The following is an 18,356-nucleotide window of genomic DNA, read 5'->3' as shown; positions in this document are numbered from 1 at the left end:
AGAATAGTGAGAGAATCATGGAATATCCTGAGCTGGAAGGGACCCAAGGGTCATAAAAGTCCAATTCCTGTGGCTGCACCAGAAACCTGGGCAGGAAAAGTTCAAAGTTGTTGAGAGCAGACTCATCAGAGCCAGAGTGGTTAATTATTGAGCAAAGCTCTCTTAATTGTCCAAACTCTGCTTTTTCCTTTAAATAACCTCATTTTTGCAAGGCTCACCAGGGAAGGAAGGAGGCTCCCACCAGGAAAATCCCTGGGTGAATCCACATTTCTCAGCTGTTCTCAGCTGAGCTGGGAGGAGCACTGGGCAGGAAGAATGACTCTGCTAAGAGTCACCAAATCCTCCCTGAATTATTTCCTGATTAAATCACTTTAATCCATTAAAGCTCCAAGGAGTGGAGGATGTTTGGAGTGCAGGGAACATGAGACATTCAGGGCAAGGCAGAGGAGCTGCCAGGTGGGGAAAAACACAATTCCTGCAGTCAGAATTACTGAATTAACACCTGCATGTTTATAAACTGCAGTGCACAAACTCCCATGGTTGAAAACCAGGGAATCCTGGAATGGTTTGGGTTGGAAGAGGCCTTGAAGACAATTTCCATCATTTCCATCCCCAGCACCTTCCACTGTCCCAGGGTGTTCCAAGCTGGCCTTGGGCATTTCCAGGGATCCAGCTGCTCCCTCCCCACCCTCCCAGGGAAGGAATTCATCCTAATAGAAACACAAATTACAGTAATTTCATGATTATAAGCTGCACCTGATTATAAGCTGCATGTCCAGGTGTTGACAACTGTCTTGGGTTCCAATACAGGATGTGATCAAAGGTTTCTGTTCTATCACCATCTGCTGAGGGTGGGGCAGTGATCCTGATCTCTGTGGGAGATATTCTGCTAATGGGCATCCATTGAAACCAGCTGGGGCAGTGTTCTTTATCTCATGGGATATCTCCTGTTCATGGCCATGGTTTATAAACCAGCTGGGGCAGTGTTCTTTATCTCATGGGATATCTCCTGTTCATGGCCATGGTTTATAAACCAGCTGGGGCACTGTTCTTTATCTCCATGGGATATCTCCTGTTCATGGCCATGGTTTATAAACCAGCTGGGGCAGTGTTCTTTATCTCATGGGATATCTCCTGTTCATGGCCATGGTTTATAAACCAGCTGGGGCAGTGTTCTTTATCTCATGGGATATCTCCTGTTCATGGCCACGGTTTATAAACCAGCTGGGGCAGTGTTCTTTATCTCATGGGATATCTCCTGTTCATGGTCATGGTTTATAAACCAGCTGGGGCAGTGTTCTTTATCTTTTCACAGCCCATCCTTCCTCCAGCCAGTCATTTTCTGCTCATGGCCATTGAGTCCCACTGTGGCACTGATAAAATTACTGCATCCCATTGGGAGTTGCTCCAGCCAGGGGGAAGAGCCCAACATTTCTTACCAAGATAAAAACAGAGGTGTTGGGACACTAAGGGAGCCCTTTCTCCACTGAACTCCAGAGGGAAATGGGATTCCTCCCTGTTATTCCTATTCCCATATCTTTGCCTGAGAGCCCCTTGATTTCAAAATGATAATAATTTGGAGGGAGGGGGTTTCCATTCTCCATTTCAAAGAGAAGCTCCTGCCTTTCTCAGCAGACACCTGCCCTCCAAACTAAAACAGCAACTTTTCATTCTTTGTCCATATATAATCCACACCTGATTACAAGCCTCACTTCAGGTTCAGACCAAAATTTTAGTCAAAATGGTGCAGCTTATAATGGTGAAATTACTGTAATCTTTTCCAACCCAAAACCTTCCAGGATTCTTAACCACCGAGCTCAACTCCTCACCCATTTCACACCCTCCACAAACTCAAAGTCACCCAAGGACTTTGAACAGAAGGAGCCAGAAGTCACTGACAGAAAATCTCCTGCATTTCCCAGCAGGATCCCAGAGTGGGATTTACAACCTCTTAAAAGCAAGGCTGGTACTTTTACAGCTCTCAGAGAAAAGAGAATTTAATTGCTGCACCAGGGTGCTCCAATTAGGGGATTTACTTGTGCTGCATGACAGTCCCTGTAACAGTGACACCAAAATTGCAGCCTGGGAGGGAGAAATAAAAAAATCCCCTGCTGGAGAGGGGGTGGCACTGGGGTTTTGGGTATAAAGAGTGAGCTGAGGGCACTTTTAGACATTTTTTCCAGAGGAGAAGAGCTGGAGTTACTCCACAACCTCTCCCAGGCAGCAGGTAATGAGCTGGGACATCCCACACTCCCTTTTTATTTATCCAGCTCCCAGATGCTCCTATTAAAAACAAAAATTTGGATTGGGAGAGAGTGCAAAGGGCAGTTTTTAAGGAGCAGGGACATCAGAGCAGGATGGAACTGAACCCATCTGCAGGGAGCACAGCAAAGCTCAGAAATCCCAGCTTAGATCTGCATCCAGACTTTTCAGATGTTCTTTCAAGTGAGCTAATCCCCACTTGGAGAGGCTGAAATTGCAGCTGGGGCAGGTCAGGGTGGGATTTTTGGGGTGCCAGGAGCTGCAATCCCAAAATTCTGTCCCAGCAATGCCTCACTCCCATCCCTCCCCTGCCTTTCTGACCTGAATTTTTGCTTTTTTTTTGTATTTTTATTTTTTTTTTTTGTCCCTGCCAGGATGGAGAAGTCCAGGAGGATGGTGGCCAGCGTGCTGCTGTGTGTGCTGGCCACAGAATTGTGCCTGGGCCAGCACTGGTCCTTTGGGCTCCAGCCAGGGGGCAAGAGGAGCCCCCAGGGACCCTTCCTGGAGGTGGGTGCTGATTTGGGAATCTGGGGATGGAGAATTTGGGGGTTTCTGTGCTGACAGAAAAAAAAAATACAGCTTTTGACCCCAGAAAGCTTCCAAAAATTAAATTATAAAACTGGGTGTGTGGTTTGAATAGAAGTGGAAAATTTGGAATTTGTGGTTTGGGTTTTAGGGGTGAGGTTTCTTTCTTCTTCACTTTCTTCTTCATGGGTTTAGGGGGAGTTTTTGGGATTGGACAGAAAATTCTGCATTGTGGGCCATGGGTGTGTGGTTATTGGGTTAAAAGTAAAAATAATTTAGGTGTCATTTCTTAATTGGACACTTTGGGCTTAAAGGGGATTGTAGAGAGAGAAACAGCTCAGTTTTTATTTTGTGAGCTTGAACTCACTGTAACACAGATAAGAATTATTAAACACCTGAATCCAAACAAGAAATATTGTCTGGAGCTTTTAATTTAATTTTTAATTTTAAATTTCAATTTAATTTTTAAAATTTTTATATATTTTTTTTAATTTTAAAAAAAAAGTTTTAAACACAATAAAGTGTGAGGACACCATTCAGAATCAGAGTCAGGAGCTCCTTGAAGGAAACAACAAAAACTGCAGCCAAAAAGGTGCCAAAGTCTCCCCTCTCCCCCTGTCCCTGTGCCTGACCCCAACACCCCCAGATCTGGGGATAAATTCATTTATCTGGGGATAAATTCATGGTTTGAGGCAGGATTTGGAGAATTTAGGGTGAGGTGTCAGCCTGGCATAAAGAACAGCACGTTGGACCTGGCAGAAATAAAACTATTGTATGGAGAGAAAAGAAAAAATATTTATTTTTATAATCACTGTGTATAAAATCTCTTTGAACTTTCACTGAAACACTGGGGAATAATTTGGGCAGAGGGAGAGGTGGAGCTCTGAGCTTCAGGTGCAATCTGATTTCATCCTCCCCCTGAATTCCAATGGGTTATTTTAATTGACAATTATTATTGAATTATTATTATTTAATGATGATTTATTTTTAATGACAATTCCTCAGGTTATTTTATGACAATTCCTCCACTTCCCTTCAATTTTTGGCAACCTGCACGTGGTGCATGCTCAGTAATTAAATGACAAATATTTCTTGTCTAATTCCTCCTCATCCCAGCATTTTGGGGTTCATGAGGAAAAGATGAATTTCTGTTTGCAGTGGAACAGTTTTGTTTCCATCTCTAACTGGGGTAAAGTCACTTTTGGTAGAAAAAAATCTCCTTTCCTGAAGGGTTTTCACTTCCTTGTGTCACTTTTGCAATTTTGCAGGTTGCAAATGAAATGGAAAAATTGGAGGAGCCAGGCTGGAGCCAGAATTCCAGGATCAGGGATCTGAAGGAGGTCATGGTGAGTAATGAGGATTTTCTGGCATCACAATTTAAAGAAAATATATAAAGGGAGGGGAAAAAGGTGGTGAGGAGGAGAGGGAGTGAAGTTTAACTCAGGGGAGGAAATTCCAGCTCTGCCTTGTTGTGGAATCCCAGGATGGTTTGGGTTGGAAGTGACTTAAAATAAATGAAGCTTTTCCCACACCCAACTTCTCCAACCCAACACATTCCTGGAGTTGCTATAGGAATATTAGGAAAAATTCTGGGAAAATTCCGGGAAAATTCTGGGAAAATCCCAGGAAAAATCTATGGAAAATCCCTGTGAAAATCCCAGGAAAATTCTGGGAAAATCCCTGGGAAAATCCCTGGGAAAATCCCAGGAAAAATCTATGGAAAATCCCTGTGAAAATCCCAGGAAAAATCTGGGAAAATCCCAGGAAAAATCTATGGAAAATCCCTGTGAAAATCCCAGGAAAAATCTATGGAAAATCCCTGTGAAAATCCCAGGAAAATTCTGGGAAAATCCCAGGAAAAATCTATGGAAAATCCCTGTGAAAATCCCAGGAAAATTCTGGGAAAATCCCTGGGAAAATCCCTGGGAAAATCCCAGGAAAAATCTATGGAAAATCCCTGTGAAAATCCCAGGAAAAATCTGGGAAAATCCCTGGGAAAATCCCAGGAAAATTCTGGGAAAATCTCAGGAAAAATCTATGGAAAATCCCTGGGAAAATCCCAGGAAAATTCTGGGAAAATCCCAGGAAAAATCTATGGAAAATCCCTGTGAAAATCCCAGGAAAAATCTATGGAAAATCCCTGGGAAAATCCCAGGAAAAATCTATGGAAAATCCCTGTGAAAATCCCAGGAAAAATCTTTGGAAAATCCCAGGAAATATCCTGGGAAAATCCCAGGAAAAATCTATGGAAAATCCCTGTGAAAATCCCAGGAAAATTCTGGAAAAATCCCAGGAAAAATCTAAGGAAAATCCCTGGGAAAATCACAGGAAAAATCTATTGAAAATCCCTGGGAAAATCCCAGGAAAAATCCCAGGAAAATTCTGGGAAAATCCCAGGAAAAATCTATGGAAAATCTCTGGGAAAATCCCAGGAAAAATCTTTGGAAAATCTCTGGGAAAATCCCAGGAAAAATCTATGGAAAATCTCTGGGAAAATCCCAGGAAAAATCTTTGGAAAATCTCTGGGAAAATCCCAGGAAAAATCTATGGAAAATCTCTGGGAAAATCCCAGGAAAAATCTATGGAAAATCCCAGGAAAATTCTGGGAAAATCCCAGGAAAAATCTATGAAAAATCCCTGGGAAAATCCCAGGAAAAATCTTTGGAAAATCCCAGGAAAATTCTGGGAAAATCCCAGGAAAAAAAATCTTTGGAAAAAATCCAAGAGGGAAACAAAGGGGAGTGGCTGGAAAAGTTCCACCCCATGGAAAAATTCCAATTATCATTTCCTGGGGAAGGTGGGAGGGAGCAAAAAACAGGGAACAAACCCCCAGATTTTCACCCATCCAGGCCTTCAACTCTGGGCTCTTTTAGCACCAGAAAATTCCTTTCTCAAAGTAATTTCTGCTCTTTAAACCCAGAATTTGTTGTGTGGTTACAGGAGAGGCTGCTGGAGGGAGAAGGAAGAAGAAAAATTTAACCCCAAATGGAGCTCAAATGGTCTTTGCTTGGATCAATATGTGAATAAATATTCTGAGATTGCATCAAAACGTGGGGAATTGTTGTGTGGATTATTGGGTTTGTGGAAAAGAGGAAATATCCCAAGCAGGGTCAGCTCTGAGTCCTGCAGGGACAATTTAAATGTAATAATTTAAATGTGACAATTTAAATGTGACAGTTTTTGTTTCAGCTCACTCCCCTCTGATAAATACTTTGATAAATAATAAACTTCTGGAATTAATTCCCTGTCCATCAGTGGTCCATGGAAAAAAGACTTTCAATGCTCTTTTTTTCTGGTTCAGTCATAAAAACTACATTTATTTTAAAAATGTATTTACAAACTTTACAGTGATCATTACATTAAAAAAAAAAAACCCACAGAAATTTGTACACCTTGCTTTACAGATTTAGGGAATTGTGTGTGGCTCTCTCCAGAGCCACTTTAAAGCTGTATTTTTTACTGATTTAGTTGCATAAAACTATATAAAAACCCCAAATATTTTATTTGCAGTCTGCAAAAGTGGCTTTGCAATGACAGCACCAATCCAGGATCCCAAACACACAAAATCTCCCAAATCCTCCTGGATTCACACCAAACATCCCAGCTTTACAATTCAACCTCTGTAACACCACAGTGAGCAAAATTCATCAAATGCACATTGGGGTGAACTTCCAACTCTGCCTAAAAATACAAACCTGAAAAACAGGTGTAGTAACCTTTGAGTAACCCTGGAGTGCCCAAACTGCCCTAAAGGTGCTTTAATTCATGTTCAGACAGAAGAATCAGGTGAAGCTTGTGCCATAAAATCACATTTTTTTGGTTTATTTTCCCTGCAGTCTTTGGAAAAGATCACCCAAAGGATGAGGGTTCCAAATCCCAGAGGATTTGGTCAGCAACAGTAAAAATAAGGTCAAGTTTTTAATTAAAAAATAAAAATAATCAAAAGAAAGTGGCAAAAGCAGGTCAGGAATGTTTTCACTATATTAAAAAAAAATTAGTTAAATTACAGATTTAAAGTTATTATTTCCATTTACAATGATAAAAAAATAAATAAGGAGAGGAAAATTGTCACTGCAAGTGCAACTTGCTGTGAGTCTGGAGCAAACCCTGGGCTGGGAATGGGGGATTGATGGTTCCCAAAAAAAATCCTCTGCACATCCATCCTGGAGCTGCTCTCCCTGGGATTTTAGTTAAAAGTTAGAACTGAGCATGAAGTAGTTATTAAATAATTGATTCCTGTCAATTTATGTTTGCTGAGCTGTGCTTGCAATGGGAAAGGATGAAACTGGTAGGTAGGTCCAAAGAACACAAACAATTGCAACCACAAACTCATTCTTTGAAAAATTAGACTATCCCCAGAAATCATTTGTGTTGTCATTGATAGAAAAGGTCAGGGTGAGGAAGACTCACCTTACTTCCTCCTTTTAAGACCCCTCCCCACAAAAACGAGCCCAGACTTAATTCAAGGAGCCAACCACGCTGCTTAATTGCCATTCCAGCTAATTACCATGGGAAGCAGGGCTGGGAGGGGCTGGTGTTATGAATATGAATTTGTTTGAACCTTTTGTCAATAAACAGACTCTGTGACCAGCTGTGATTGTGCAGTGTGTGTTAGAGGGTTACCTCACACAGAAAATGGAAAGCCAAGAAAACCCAGAGGTTTTTAACTCAAGCAGTGTTCATGTCCAAGAGCACAACAAAGAGCTGACACATCCTGCAGTGCCCCAGGGAGCTGTGCCAGGGGGTCCAGGATGATTCCCAAGATTTCCCCTGAGGAGCAGCAGCTGCAGGAAGCTGGGAGTGAGTGCAGGAGGCAGGCTGGGATGGATGGGATGTGAGTGCAGGACCAGGCTGGAGATGGAATTTGGGATGGATGGGATGTGACTGCAATGCTAAATTGGAGCTGATGGAATCTGGGATGTGACTGCAGGACCAAACTGGAGGTGAATCTGGGATGTGACTGCAGTGCTAAGTTGGAGCTGATGGAATTTGGGATGGATGGGATGTGAGTGCAGTGTCACCTCCAGAGTAGCTCCAGGCTGGAGATGGAATTTGGGATGGATGGGATGTGACTGCAGGGCCAAGATGGAGGGATGGGATCTGGGATGGAATCTGGGACATGACTGCAGCCCCAAGCTGGAGCTGATGGAATCTGGGATGGAATTTGGGATGGATGAGATGTGACTGCAGGGCCAGGATGGAGATGGAATTTGGGATGGATGGGATGTGACTGCAGTGCTAAGTTGGAGCTGATGGAATTTGGGATGGATGGGATGTGAGTGCAGGGCCAAACTGGAGGTTATGGAATCTGGGATGTGCCTGCAGCCCCAAGCTGAAGAGATGGAATTTGGGATGGAATCTGGGACAGAGCAATCTGCTGGTAGGGCTGGGCAGGCAGCAGAGCAGCTCCTGCACTCACACTGATGTCAAAAGAATTGGGAGGAACAAAAGGAAATGACAACTTGAGTCTGAACAAAACCCTCCTGGGGGTGGTTTTGGTTGGGTTGGGTTTGGTTTTCATTTGGTTTGGTTTGGTTTTTGTTGGGTTTGGTTTTAGTTTTGGTTGGGTTTGGGTTTTGTTGGGGGGAGTTTTGTTAGGGTAGGTTTTTGTTGAGTTTTGTTGGGTTTTTGTTGGGTTTGGTTTTCATTGGATTTGGTTTTTGTTGGGTTTAGTTGGGTTTGGTTTGGTTTTTGTTGGGTTGGGTTTTCATTTGGTTTGGTTTGGTTTAGTTTGGTTGGGTTTGGTTTTTGTTGGGTTTGGTTTTTGTTGGGTTTAGTTGGGTTTGGTTTTTGTTGGGGTGGGTGTTGTTGGGTTTGGGTTTTTGTTGGGTTGGGTTTGGTTTTTCCTGAAAAAGCCTTTGCTGAGGAAACTTTTCATTAAGTTGAACAAACTTTGGTTTTTCCATAAGGTCAGAAACCCATTTGAGTCAGGGGAGCACAGAAATGCTGTGAACCCCCAGCCCAACAATAATTGCATTTCCTGCTGGGAGCAGCACCCTCAGCAGGGTTTTAGTGGCTCTTCCCAACTCCTACAAGATCACCAGAAGCACAATGACAGAATTAACAAACAAAATTATTTCCTGCAAGAGAAAGCAAACTCTTCATCAATGCTGATGATAAATCAAGCTGCTTGTGGAACTGGTACCAGTGAGGTCCTGGTGTCAGTGCAGGTGGTGCCAGTCCAGCCCTGGCATCTCAGACATTCACAGAGGGAATCTTCCCATGAAAAAGCACAAAATGAGATCTGTACCAAACCAAGCAGAAGCTGAGCAGAGAGAGCCTGACCCAGGCAGGAACCCCCACTGCCCTGCAGTGATCCCACCAGTGAGAACAGCCCAGCATTCCCAGTTCCACTGGGATGGCAGCAGTGACAAACTGGGGACAGACAAGAGCAGGAGAGAGAAGAATTCCAGGAGGGAAATGTCTGGATTAGTGTGTCAGGCACAGGGGAAGGAACCCAGTCCCAAAGTTCTTTTTTTTTTTTCCCAGGAAAACTCCAGGGGAAGGAACCCAGTCCCAAAGTTCTTTTTTTTTTTCCCAGGAAAACTCCAGGGGAAGGAACCCAGTCCCAAAGTTCTTTTTTTTTTTCCCCAGGAAAACTCCAGGGGAAGGAACCCAGTCCCAAAGTTCTTTGTTTTTTCCCCAGGAAAACTCCAGGGGAGGTGGTGGGATGAGGGAAATAAAGCAGCCACTGCATGTTGGGCATTGCTGGGAGCCCAAATCCTCACTGCTCCGAGGACACCACGCTGGATTTCCTGGTTTTGGGGGGTGGAGGGGGAGGTTTGGCCTCTCTTCTGCTGGGCAGTGGTGGAGCAACCTGAGGAGATGGAAACACAAAGAGAAAAAATCAAATAAACCACAGCTGGCAAGTGGAAGGAGTTTTGCTTCACCAAATGAGAAACCCAAAAGGTCCTGGTGGTTCTTTGAGGAGGAAACCTTGGAGTTCAGCCTCAGCTCCTCAGGGCCACACAAGGACACATCCCCAGGAAGGAACAGAAGCTGAAATGTTTTAGTTGCTGCCCACGATTGATTTAATTGCAGCCCAACCTCAGAATTATCCCTCCTTTTGGTGAGCAGTAAAACAGCAGCAAACCCACTTGCAGTTTCCAAAATTCAGGTTTTTTTTTTTTTTTTTCTCCTGCTGGCTGGATGAACTGCACCAAAAGGATGTAAAATGTGTTCAGATCAGAAGGGCAATATCAACACCCTGAAATGGCAGCAAGGGCAGTTCTGCTCAAACAACCCCATCCTGCCTGCCTGCAGAAAACTGCACTAAGGGGGGATTTTCCAAGCTGTTTGAAGGGGCATCCTGCAAATAAATGAGATGGGAAAAGCCAGGAGAGTGAGGAGCTTGTGTGGTTCATCAGCCCAAACTCAGGACAAGGAGACAGACTCAGCTTTACAAAGCACCAAAACCCTTCAGAAAATCCCTCCCCTTCTCCCTGTGAATCCTCTCCCTGTGGCTGCCAGCCAGGGGATGCTGCAGGCCAGGACATGGCAGGAATTATTTTCCTTCCAAGACTCGAGGGAGGGAGGATCTTTCATTAATCCTCTTGATCCACAACTCCCCCAGCATCCCTGAGCTGGGCTCTCTGCTGCCACAGCCACTTCCAGCCAAAGGAAGAGACAAAACTTCCTCCCCATGGCACAGCTCAAGGCTTTATCCCAGTGCCAGAAGACAGAATTAAGTGCTGAGCTGTTCCCTGTGCTGCTGGAGCAGTGAAGTGTGATCACTCTTCAAATTCTTTTTGGATAAATCCCAGTTTATCTGAGTCAGGCACTCCCAAATCCTCTCCACAAACAGAATTTGGGAAGGTTTCCCTCCCTTTCAGTTGCAGGATGGAATTGCTGGCAGGTTTTGGGAAGGCACCAAAGGATCCTTGCTGTGCATTCCCCTGGGCACTGAAAGGATTCTGAGCCAAGATTTGCATGTCAGGGATTCCTGAGAGCCTGGAGAAACCCAGGTGTGAAACAACATCAGTGACACAGCACTGAAAAAACAACTTTGCTATTCCTACAAGGAAATGGAATTGAGGCAAAGGGCAGGATTTAAATCCAGGTTTTTTAAAGTTTGTAAAATCAGATTCTGCCAAGCTCAGAAGGAGACATTGGAGACCTCTGAAAATTGTGATTTCCCACCCACACTTCTTTTTCAGCCCAAATTATTGCACTGCTGGCTGATCATGGTTTTGACATTTTGCAGCTGCTGTGTTTTCTGTATCCCTTCCCACCCCCACACACCTTTTTCCTGACCAAGGACAGCACAACTCCCACTTGGAAACAAAACAATAAAGGCACTGCACTGCCTTCTCCTGAAGCAAAAAAATAAATTAAAAAAAAAATAATTTTTTTCCTTTTTTTGTGGTTTCAGGAGTGAAGCAGTGAGGTGATGAGACAGGTTTCAAGCTTGGAAAATTCCAGCAATGCCTCAGCTGCCATTGCTCACCTCCAGCGAGTTCCTGGGGGTGCTGCTCTCGTAGGGTTTGCTCTTGGGGGGAGGAGGGGGTGGTGTGGCAAATCCATCCAAGGAGGGGGAGCCTGCAAACACAGAGAGGGAAAAGGAATTTAAAAAATAAGGAAAAGAAAAAAAGAAAAAAAAAGAACAAAAAAAAGGAAAAGAACCCTGACTCTGGCAGGGCTTGGGGTTGTTCTTTGTAATTCTGTATTTCTATTTTAATTTCCCTAGTAAAGAACTGTTATTCCCATTCCCATATCTTTGCCTGAGAGCCCCTTGATTTCAAAATGATAATAATTTGGAGGGAGGGGGTTTCCATTCTCCATTCCAAGAGAGGCTCCTGCCTTTTTTACCAAACACCTGTCCTCCAAACCAGGACAGTTTCCATGGAAGAAATGTTGATTATCAAGATTTCCACCACCCAGAGCAGCCCCTCCCTGCCCCAATCCCAGCTGCAGGACTCACTCTGGGTTTTGGGGGTTTTGGGGGTGCTGGGGACAGGGCTGCAGCTGGATGGCTGCAGGGAGCAGCTCTGCAGCAGGGTCAGCCTGGAGTCACCCAACTGCAAACTCTTGGGTCTCTGCGCCTTCCCTGGTGTGCCCTGGGGGAAAAAACACAAACCTGCAGGTGAGAATGGACAGGGAACTGAGAGATGTGACACAAACCTGCAGGTGAGAACAGGTAACTGAGCCATGACAAAAACCTGCAGGTGAGAATGGACAGGGAACTGAGAGCTGTGACACAAACCTGCAGGTGAGAATGGACAGGGAACTGAACCATGACACAAACCTGCAGGTGAGAACAGCCAGGGAAATGAGAAATGTGACACAAACCTGCAGGTGAGAACAGGTAACTGAGAGCTGTGACACAAACCTGCAGGTGAGCACAGGTAACTCAGAGCTGTGACACAAACCTGCAGGTGAGAATGGACAGGGAACTGAACCATGACACAAACCTGCAGGTGAGCACAGCCAGGGAACTCAGAGCTGTGAGTACACTCAGGTCACTCAGAGCTGTGAGCACAGCCAGGTAATAGAGCTGTGAGCACACTGAGGTCACTCAAAGCTGTCACAGTGACACAAACACCCAGAATGAGAGAGGTGAGCACACTCAGGTCACTCAGAGCTCTCACAGTGACACAAACACCCAAAATGAGAGAGGTGAGCACACTCAGGTCACTCAGAGCTCTGAGCACAGACAGGTAACAGAGCTGTCACAGTGACACAAACTCCCAGAATTAGCTCTCAGCACACTCAGGTCACTCAGAGCTGTGAGCACAGATAGGTAACAGAGCTGTGAGCACACTCAGGTCACTCAGAGCTGTCATAGCGACACAAATACCCAAAATGAGAGCTGTGAGCACACCCAGGTCACTCAGAGCTCTGAGCACATCCAGGTCACTCAGAGCTGTGAGCACACCCAGGTCACTCAGAGCTCTGAGCACAGCCAGGTCACTCAGAGCTCTGAGAGCACACTCAGGTAACAGAGCTCTCAGCACACCCAGGTCACTCAGAGCTCTCACAGTGACACAAACATCCAAAATGAGCTCTCAGCACACTCAGGTCATTCAGAGCTGTGAGCACACTCAGGTCACTCAGAGCTCTGAGCACATCCAGGTCACTCAGAGCTGTGAGCACACTCAGGTCACTCAGAGCTCTGAGCATAGACAGGTAACAGAGCTGTGAGCACAGCCAGGTCACTCAGAGCTCTCACAGTGACACAAACACCCAAAATGAGAGAGGTGAGCACACCCAGGTCATTCAGAGCTGTGACACAAACCTGCAGGTGAGCACAGGTAATTCAGAGCCATGACAAAAACCCTGCAGGTGATAACAGCCAGGTAACTCAGAGCCATTACACAAACCCTGCAGGTGAGCACACTCAGGTCACTCAGAGCTGTGATCATACTCAGGTCACTCAGAGCTCTGAGCACAGCCAGGTCACTCTCACATAAACAGCCAGAGCTCTCACACAAACACCCAAAATGAGAGAGGTGAGCAGCACTCAGGTCACTCAGAGCTCTGAGAGCACACTCAGGTAACAGAGCTCTGAGCACAGCCAGGTCACTCAGAGCTCTCACAGTGACACAAACATCCAAAATGAGCTCTCAGCACACTCAGGTCACTCAGAGCTGTGAGCACACCCAGGTCACTCAGAGCTCTCACAGTGACACAAACACCCAAAATGAGAGAAGTGAGCACACCCAGGTCATTCAGAGCTGTGAGCACAGCCAGGTCACTCAGAGCTGTGAGCACACCCAGGTCACTCAGAGCTCTCACAGTGACACAAACACCCAGCACCAGCAGCACTGAAATCCCTGCCCTGGCTTGGCTGTGTCCAAGGCACCCTCTCTGCTCTGCTCAGCTCCCCCTGGCACTTCCAGAGCAGTAAAACCACTTTTAATGGCCTTAGGGTGTTAATTAAGGAGTGAAGATGCCACACTGGAAAACTGCTGTGAATAAACTTTGGAGGGAAGTGAGGGTGAAGTCTTTCCAAGAAATAAAGAAAAAATAACTTCTGGGTGCAGGTCAGGGCTGCTGGTACCCTGTGAAATGAGTCTATTTTAGGCTTTACAGAGCAAACCCTTTGCATTTGGGAATTTACATCCAGCTCTTCACTCAAACCACCTCAGTGTGGCCCCAAAAGTCCAGTGCACAAATATTGGGGGCCTTTTAAATCTCAGTTCATTGCTCCCCAGAGCAGCCTGGCACATGAACACATAATTAAACTCTTTTTTCAGAGGTCAATTCCCCATCCCCTGCAGTTCAGGACTTCTCTCTGCACAGAAGGGACCACACACTGCTGGATATAAAACACACAAAGCCCAGGCAGTTTGTGCTTCCCTCTGCTTTTCCAGCTCCCAAACAGCTCAATCCAGAGCTGCAGAAAATCCCTGTGTCCAACCCCTGTGCTCACTGTGGGGCCATGGAGCAGAGTAGCCATAAAAACCAGATTTTCCTGGGTTTTGCAGTGTCCTGAAGCAGGATTGGAACACTAGACTGAGATTTTGGGGATTTCATCCAATCCCAGAGGCAGAGGGCCAGACCTCTTCATCCACAACCCAAATTTCCCTGGGCTGGAAATCCTGTCAGCACCAATGCCAACACCCTGGAAGCACAGAGCCCTTTCCTAGAAACACTCCCCAAGGGCTGGCAGCATCCCTCAGACCTGCTGGGAATCCCTGGAAATGCAGCAGCATCACCTGGCCCTGCCAGATCCAGCTGGGAACTTGGGAGAGGCCAATACAGAAATTTGTGTTTCCATGTTGGTGTGGAGAATGAGCCCGTGTCAATGTCACAATATCCCAGGTGTGACACAGTTTTTTTATGTCACAATATCCCAGCTGTGACACAGATTTTACACCCATCAGGACAAAATCCCAGGTGTGACACAGTTTTTTCATGTCACAATATCCCAGGTGTGACACAGTTTTTATGTCACAATATTCCAAGTGTGACACAGTTTTTTATGTCACAATATCCCAGGTGTGACACAGATTTTACACCCATCAGGACAGTATCCCAAGGTTTAACACTTTTATGTCCATCAGGACAATATCCCAGTTGTAACACAGTTTTTATGTCACAATATCCCAGGGTTTAACAGTTTTTTGTCCATCAGGACAATATCCCAGGTGTGACACAATTTTTAAATGTCACAATATCACAGCTGTAACACAGATTTTTTATGTCACAATATCCCAGGTGTGACACAGATTTTATGTCCACCAGGACAATATCTCAAGTGAAAGAGAGTTTTGTGTCCATCAGGACAATATCCCAGGTGTGACACAATTTTTTTGTCCATCAGGACAAAATCTCAGGTGTAACACAGTTTTTTTATGTCACAATATCCCAGGTGTGACACAGTTTTTATGTCACAATATCCCAGGTGTGATACAGATTTTATGTCACAATATCCCAGATGTGACACAGTTTTTTTATGTCACAATATCCCAAGTGTAACACAGATTTTATGTCACAATATCACAGCTGTAACACAATTTTTATGTCACAATATCCCAGGTATGACACAGTTTTTATGTCACAATATTCCAAGCGTGACACAGTTTTTATGTCACGATATCCCAGATGTAACACAGATTTTACACCCATCAGGACAATATCCCAAGGTTTAACACTTTTATGTCCATCAGGACAATATCTCAGGTGTAACACAGACTTTTTATATCACAATATCCCAGGGTTTAACAGTTTTTTGTCCATCATCCAAAGCTGAAACTCATCCCTGTGCTTTGGGTGACCCCTCTGACCCCCAGAGTGAGCCCCAAACCCCAACACCTCCCCTCTGATCCTCACCCCAGCTCCTCTGGGGCTGCACATCTTGCTTTATTCCTCCACCCCAGGGCTCTGCCCAGCACCTCCCTGAGCCACCAGTGCCTCCCAGCCTGGATTTGGGGCTCTGACACAAATTTTCCAAATTAAAAAAAAAAGAGAATTACTCAGCTGACCGAGGCTTTTTGGTATTTGAGCCCCTCCCAGTGTTTAATGAACTCCCCCTGCCCAGCCTGGCTGAGAGCAATGGAAACTCTCAGCTCCTGCTGTGCATTTTATTATTGCTGGCATTAGTCTGATGGGGTTTTTTTTTACCATTTTGGAAGTCAGTTCTGCTTCTGGCTCCTTCTCCACAATAACCTGAGACTTGCTAATGCTCCACTCCTTCCTCTTGAGTTTGATCCTGTTGTCACCATCATCCTTCACGGGCAGCTCCTCATTCCTGGAACATGTGGATATTCTCCTCTCCAGGAGAGGCTCCAGGGTAGATCTGTGGCCCAAAAAAAAAAAAGAGAAAAAAAAGAAACACAAATCCATCAGCCATGGAAAAGGCTGTTTGTTAAAAAGTTGTGATTTCTCAGTTTGTCTAAGGGATTATGGTGAAAAAGGGAGGCAGGGCTGGGGATTTTTCAGTGGGATTTGTGCTGCCACCCCTGGAATTCTCAGCATTATGTGGTTTTTTGTCCACAGGGAAGTGTGCTCTGCTTGCAGAGGGAGCCAGAGCTGCAGCTCAGATCTCACTGACCTTGCACAAATCACCTGGGCTCTGGTGGTGCCAGCTGTAAAGTCAGAGGAGTGGCAGTGACAGCAGAGCTGTCTCCATGCCATGGGTGAAATAAATTCTGTGTATTCACTAAAACAAACCTGTGGGGCCTCACACCCCATTTCCCTGGGAAACAGAGGCACTGGGATGCACTGGGGGTAACTGGGGCTCAGAGCAGCAGCTGGGGCTTCAGTTCCCACTATAAAGGTTTAATACAATGGTTTTGAAATTAAATATGGAAACTAAATTTGAGCCTTAAGAATTGAGCTTATAGAGAAATACTGGTTTTTCCAATATATACTAAGGAAATTTTGGCTTGAATTAAATTTTACAGTTTAAATGATGGTCCTAGAAGTGGTCCTGAAGCATTTCATTGATAATCTGAGAAATGTAAACCAGAAATTTATTACAATTTGGTTTGAAGGGAAAGCTAAAATACTGCTGATAAATTTGTGAGGCATAAATTTGCAACCTTCTTCTTTATATAAATTCAAAACTTATTAATTCATAACGAGGGCATTGCAAAGACTCAGAAGCTGTGTGTAAAATGGAATAACAGCACTGAACTCCAGCAACATTTTAAAATGTATTTCTATGGTAGGACTCAGAGCTGGGGTGGGCCAGAGAGGGTTAATGAATAAGGGGTAGTTCTGAAAAGTTTTCTATCAAAGCTGTTGGGGAAGGGAAAGGAGAAGAGAAGGAGAAGAGAAGGAGAAGAGAGAGAAGAGAAGAGAAGAGAAGAGAAGAGAAGAGAAGAGAAGAGAAGAGAAGAGAAGAGAAGAGAAGAGAAGAGAAGAGAAGAGAAGAGAAGAGAAGAGAAGAGAAGAGAAGAGAAGAGAAGAGAAGAGAAGAGAAGAGAAGAGAAGAGAAGAGAAGAGAAGAGAAGAGAAGAGAAGAGAAGAGAAGAGAAGAGAAGAGAAGAGAAGAGAAGAGAAGAGAAGAGAGAAGAGAGAAGAGAGAAGAGAGAAGAGAGAAGAGAGAAGAGAGAAGAGAACAAGAGAAAGAGAAGAGAAAGAGAAGAGAGACCTGCAGCTGGGAAAAGTATTTTCAGAAAAATCTTGTGAAAAACAGAGGTTTTACACCAATCAATGTTACGTTGATTTATTGTAATGAACAAAGTGTAAACTGTGCAGAGGGTACAAAAGCCAGCAGCCTGCTGCAATAAGGGATATTGGCCTGCTGAGATGCTGTGTGTCTGTGTGTGGGCCACATTTCCATGGAATGGAGCCTGATTTTGGGAGCAGCTGATGCTGCCCAGCCCCATTCCCTGGTGTCACTGACCCATCCAAGCCCATCCCTGCTGTCACTGCCCCATTCCCTGGTGTCACTGACCCATCCAAGCCCATCCCTGCTGTCACTGCCCCATGTCCTGGTGTCACTGACCCATCAGAGCCCGGCCTGGAGGGAGCGCTGTCGGAGCCGGACGAGCTGGAGGCCACCGAGGAGCCCACGGAGGTGACGGAGAGGCGCCGCAGGGTGGAGGACAGGATGTAGGGCAGCAGCACCGAGCCCGACCTGCTGGGCTTCCTCTGGGTCAGGGCTGGGGGCTGGGGGAAACAGCTTGGTGTAAATCACACAAAACAGCTTGGTGTAAATCACACAAAACAGCTTGGTGTAAATGACACAAAACCAGTTTGGTGTAAATGGCACAAACCAGTTTGGTATGAATTACACAAAATCAGTTCGGTGTAAATGACACAAAACCAGTTTGGTGTAAATGACACAAACCAGTCTCTTATAAATTGCACAAAACCAGTGTCTTATAAATGACACAAACCAGTTTGGTGTAAATGACACAAAACCAATTTGGTATAAATGACACAAAACCAGTTTGGTATAAACTACTCAAACCAGTTTGGTATAAATTGCTCAAAACCAGTTTGGTGTAAATGACACAAAACCAGTTTGGTGTAAATGGAGAGCCAGGAGGGGTTGGAGAATTCCTGAGGGAGCTGGGAAGGGGCTGGAGAATTCCTGAGGGAGCTGGGAAGGGGCTGGAGAATTCCTGAGGGAGCTGGGAAGGGGCTGGAGAATTCCTGAGGGAGCTGGGAAGGGG

The 18,356-nt window shown here is 45.1% G+C and overlaps 2 protein-coding genes across 2 annotated transcripts in view; one reads left to right on the top strand and one right to left on the bottom strand.

The window, feature by feature from the left end:
• Positions 1-2,124: 2,124 nt before the first annotated feature.
• On the top strand, positions 2,125-5,911 carry GNRH1 (gonadotropin releasing hormone 1). Its single transcript, XM_033081332.2, has 4 exons — positions 2,125-2,227; positions 2,637-2,769; positions 4,056-4,133; positions 5,728-5,911. The coding sequence occupies exons 2-4, from the start codon at positions 2,638-2,640 to the stop codon at positions 5,764-5,766; spliced, it is 249 nt and encodes an 82-aa protein (XP_032937223.1). The 5' UTR covers positions 2,125-2,227; position 2,637; the 3' UTR covers positions 5,767-5,911.
• A 3,517-nt stretch (positions 5,912-9,428) lies between these two features.
• DOCK5 (dedicator of cytokinesis 5) overlaps positions 9,429-18,356 on the bottom strand; it is an 89,635-nt gene continuing 80,707 nt past the window's right edge. The window contains exons 48-52 of the mRNA XM_033081440.1: positions 17,684-17,847; positions 15,853-16,027; positions 11,708-11,843; positions 11,234-11,325; positions 9,429-9,604 (exon numbers count right to left, since the gene is read on the bottom strand). Of these exons, the coding sequence (XP_032937331.1) occupies positions 9,512-9,604; positions 11,234-11,325; positions 11,708-11,843; positions 15,853-16,027; positions 17,684-17,847 (660 nt within the window). The 3' untranslated portion in view covers positions 9,429-9,511. The remainder of the gene's footprint in view (positions 9,605-11,233; positions 11,326-11,707; positions 11,844-15,852; positions 16,028-17,683; positions 17,848-18,356) is intronic.

Source organism: Catharus ustulatus, chromosome 27, assembly GCF_009819885.2.
Source record: "Catharus ustulatus isolate bCatUst1 chromosome 27, bCatUst1.pri.v2, whole genome shotgun sequence".
Taxonomy (NCBI): domain Eukaryota; kingdom Metazoa; phylum Chordata; class Aves; order Passeriformes; family Turdidae; genus Catharus; species Catharus ustulatus.
This window is presented reverse-complemented; position numbering and strand designations above follow the sequence as displayed.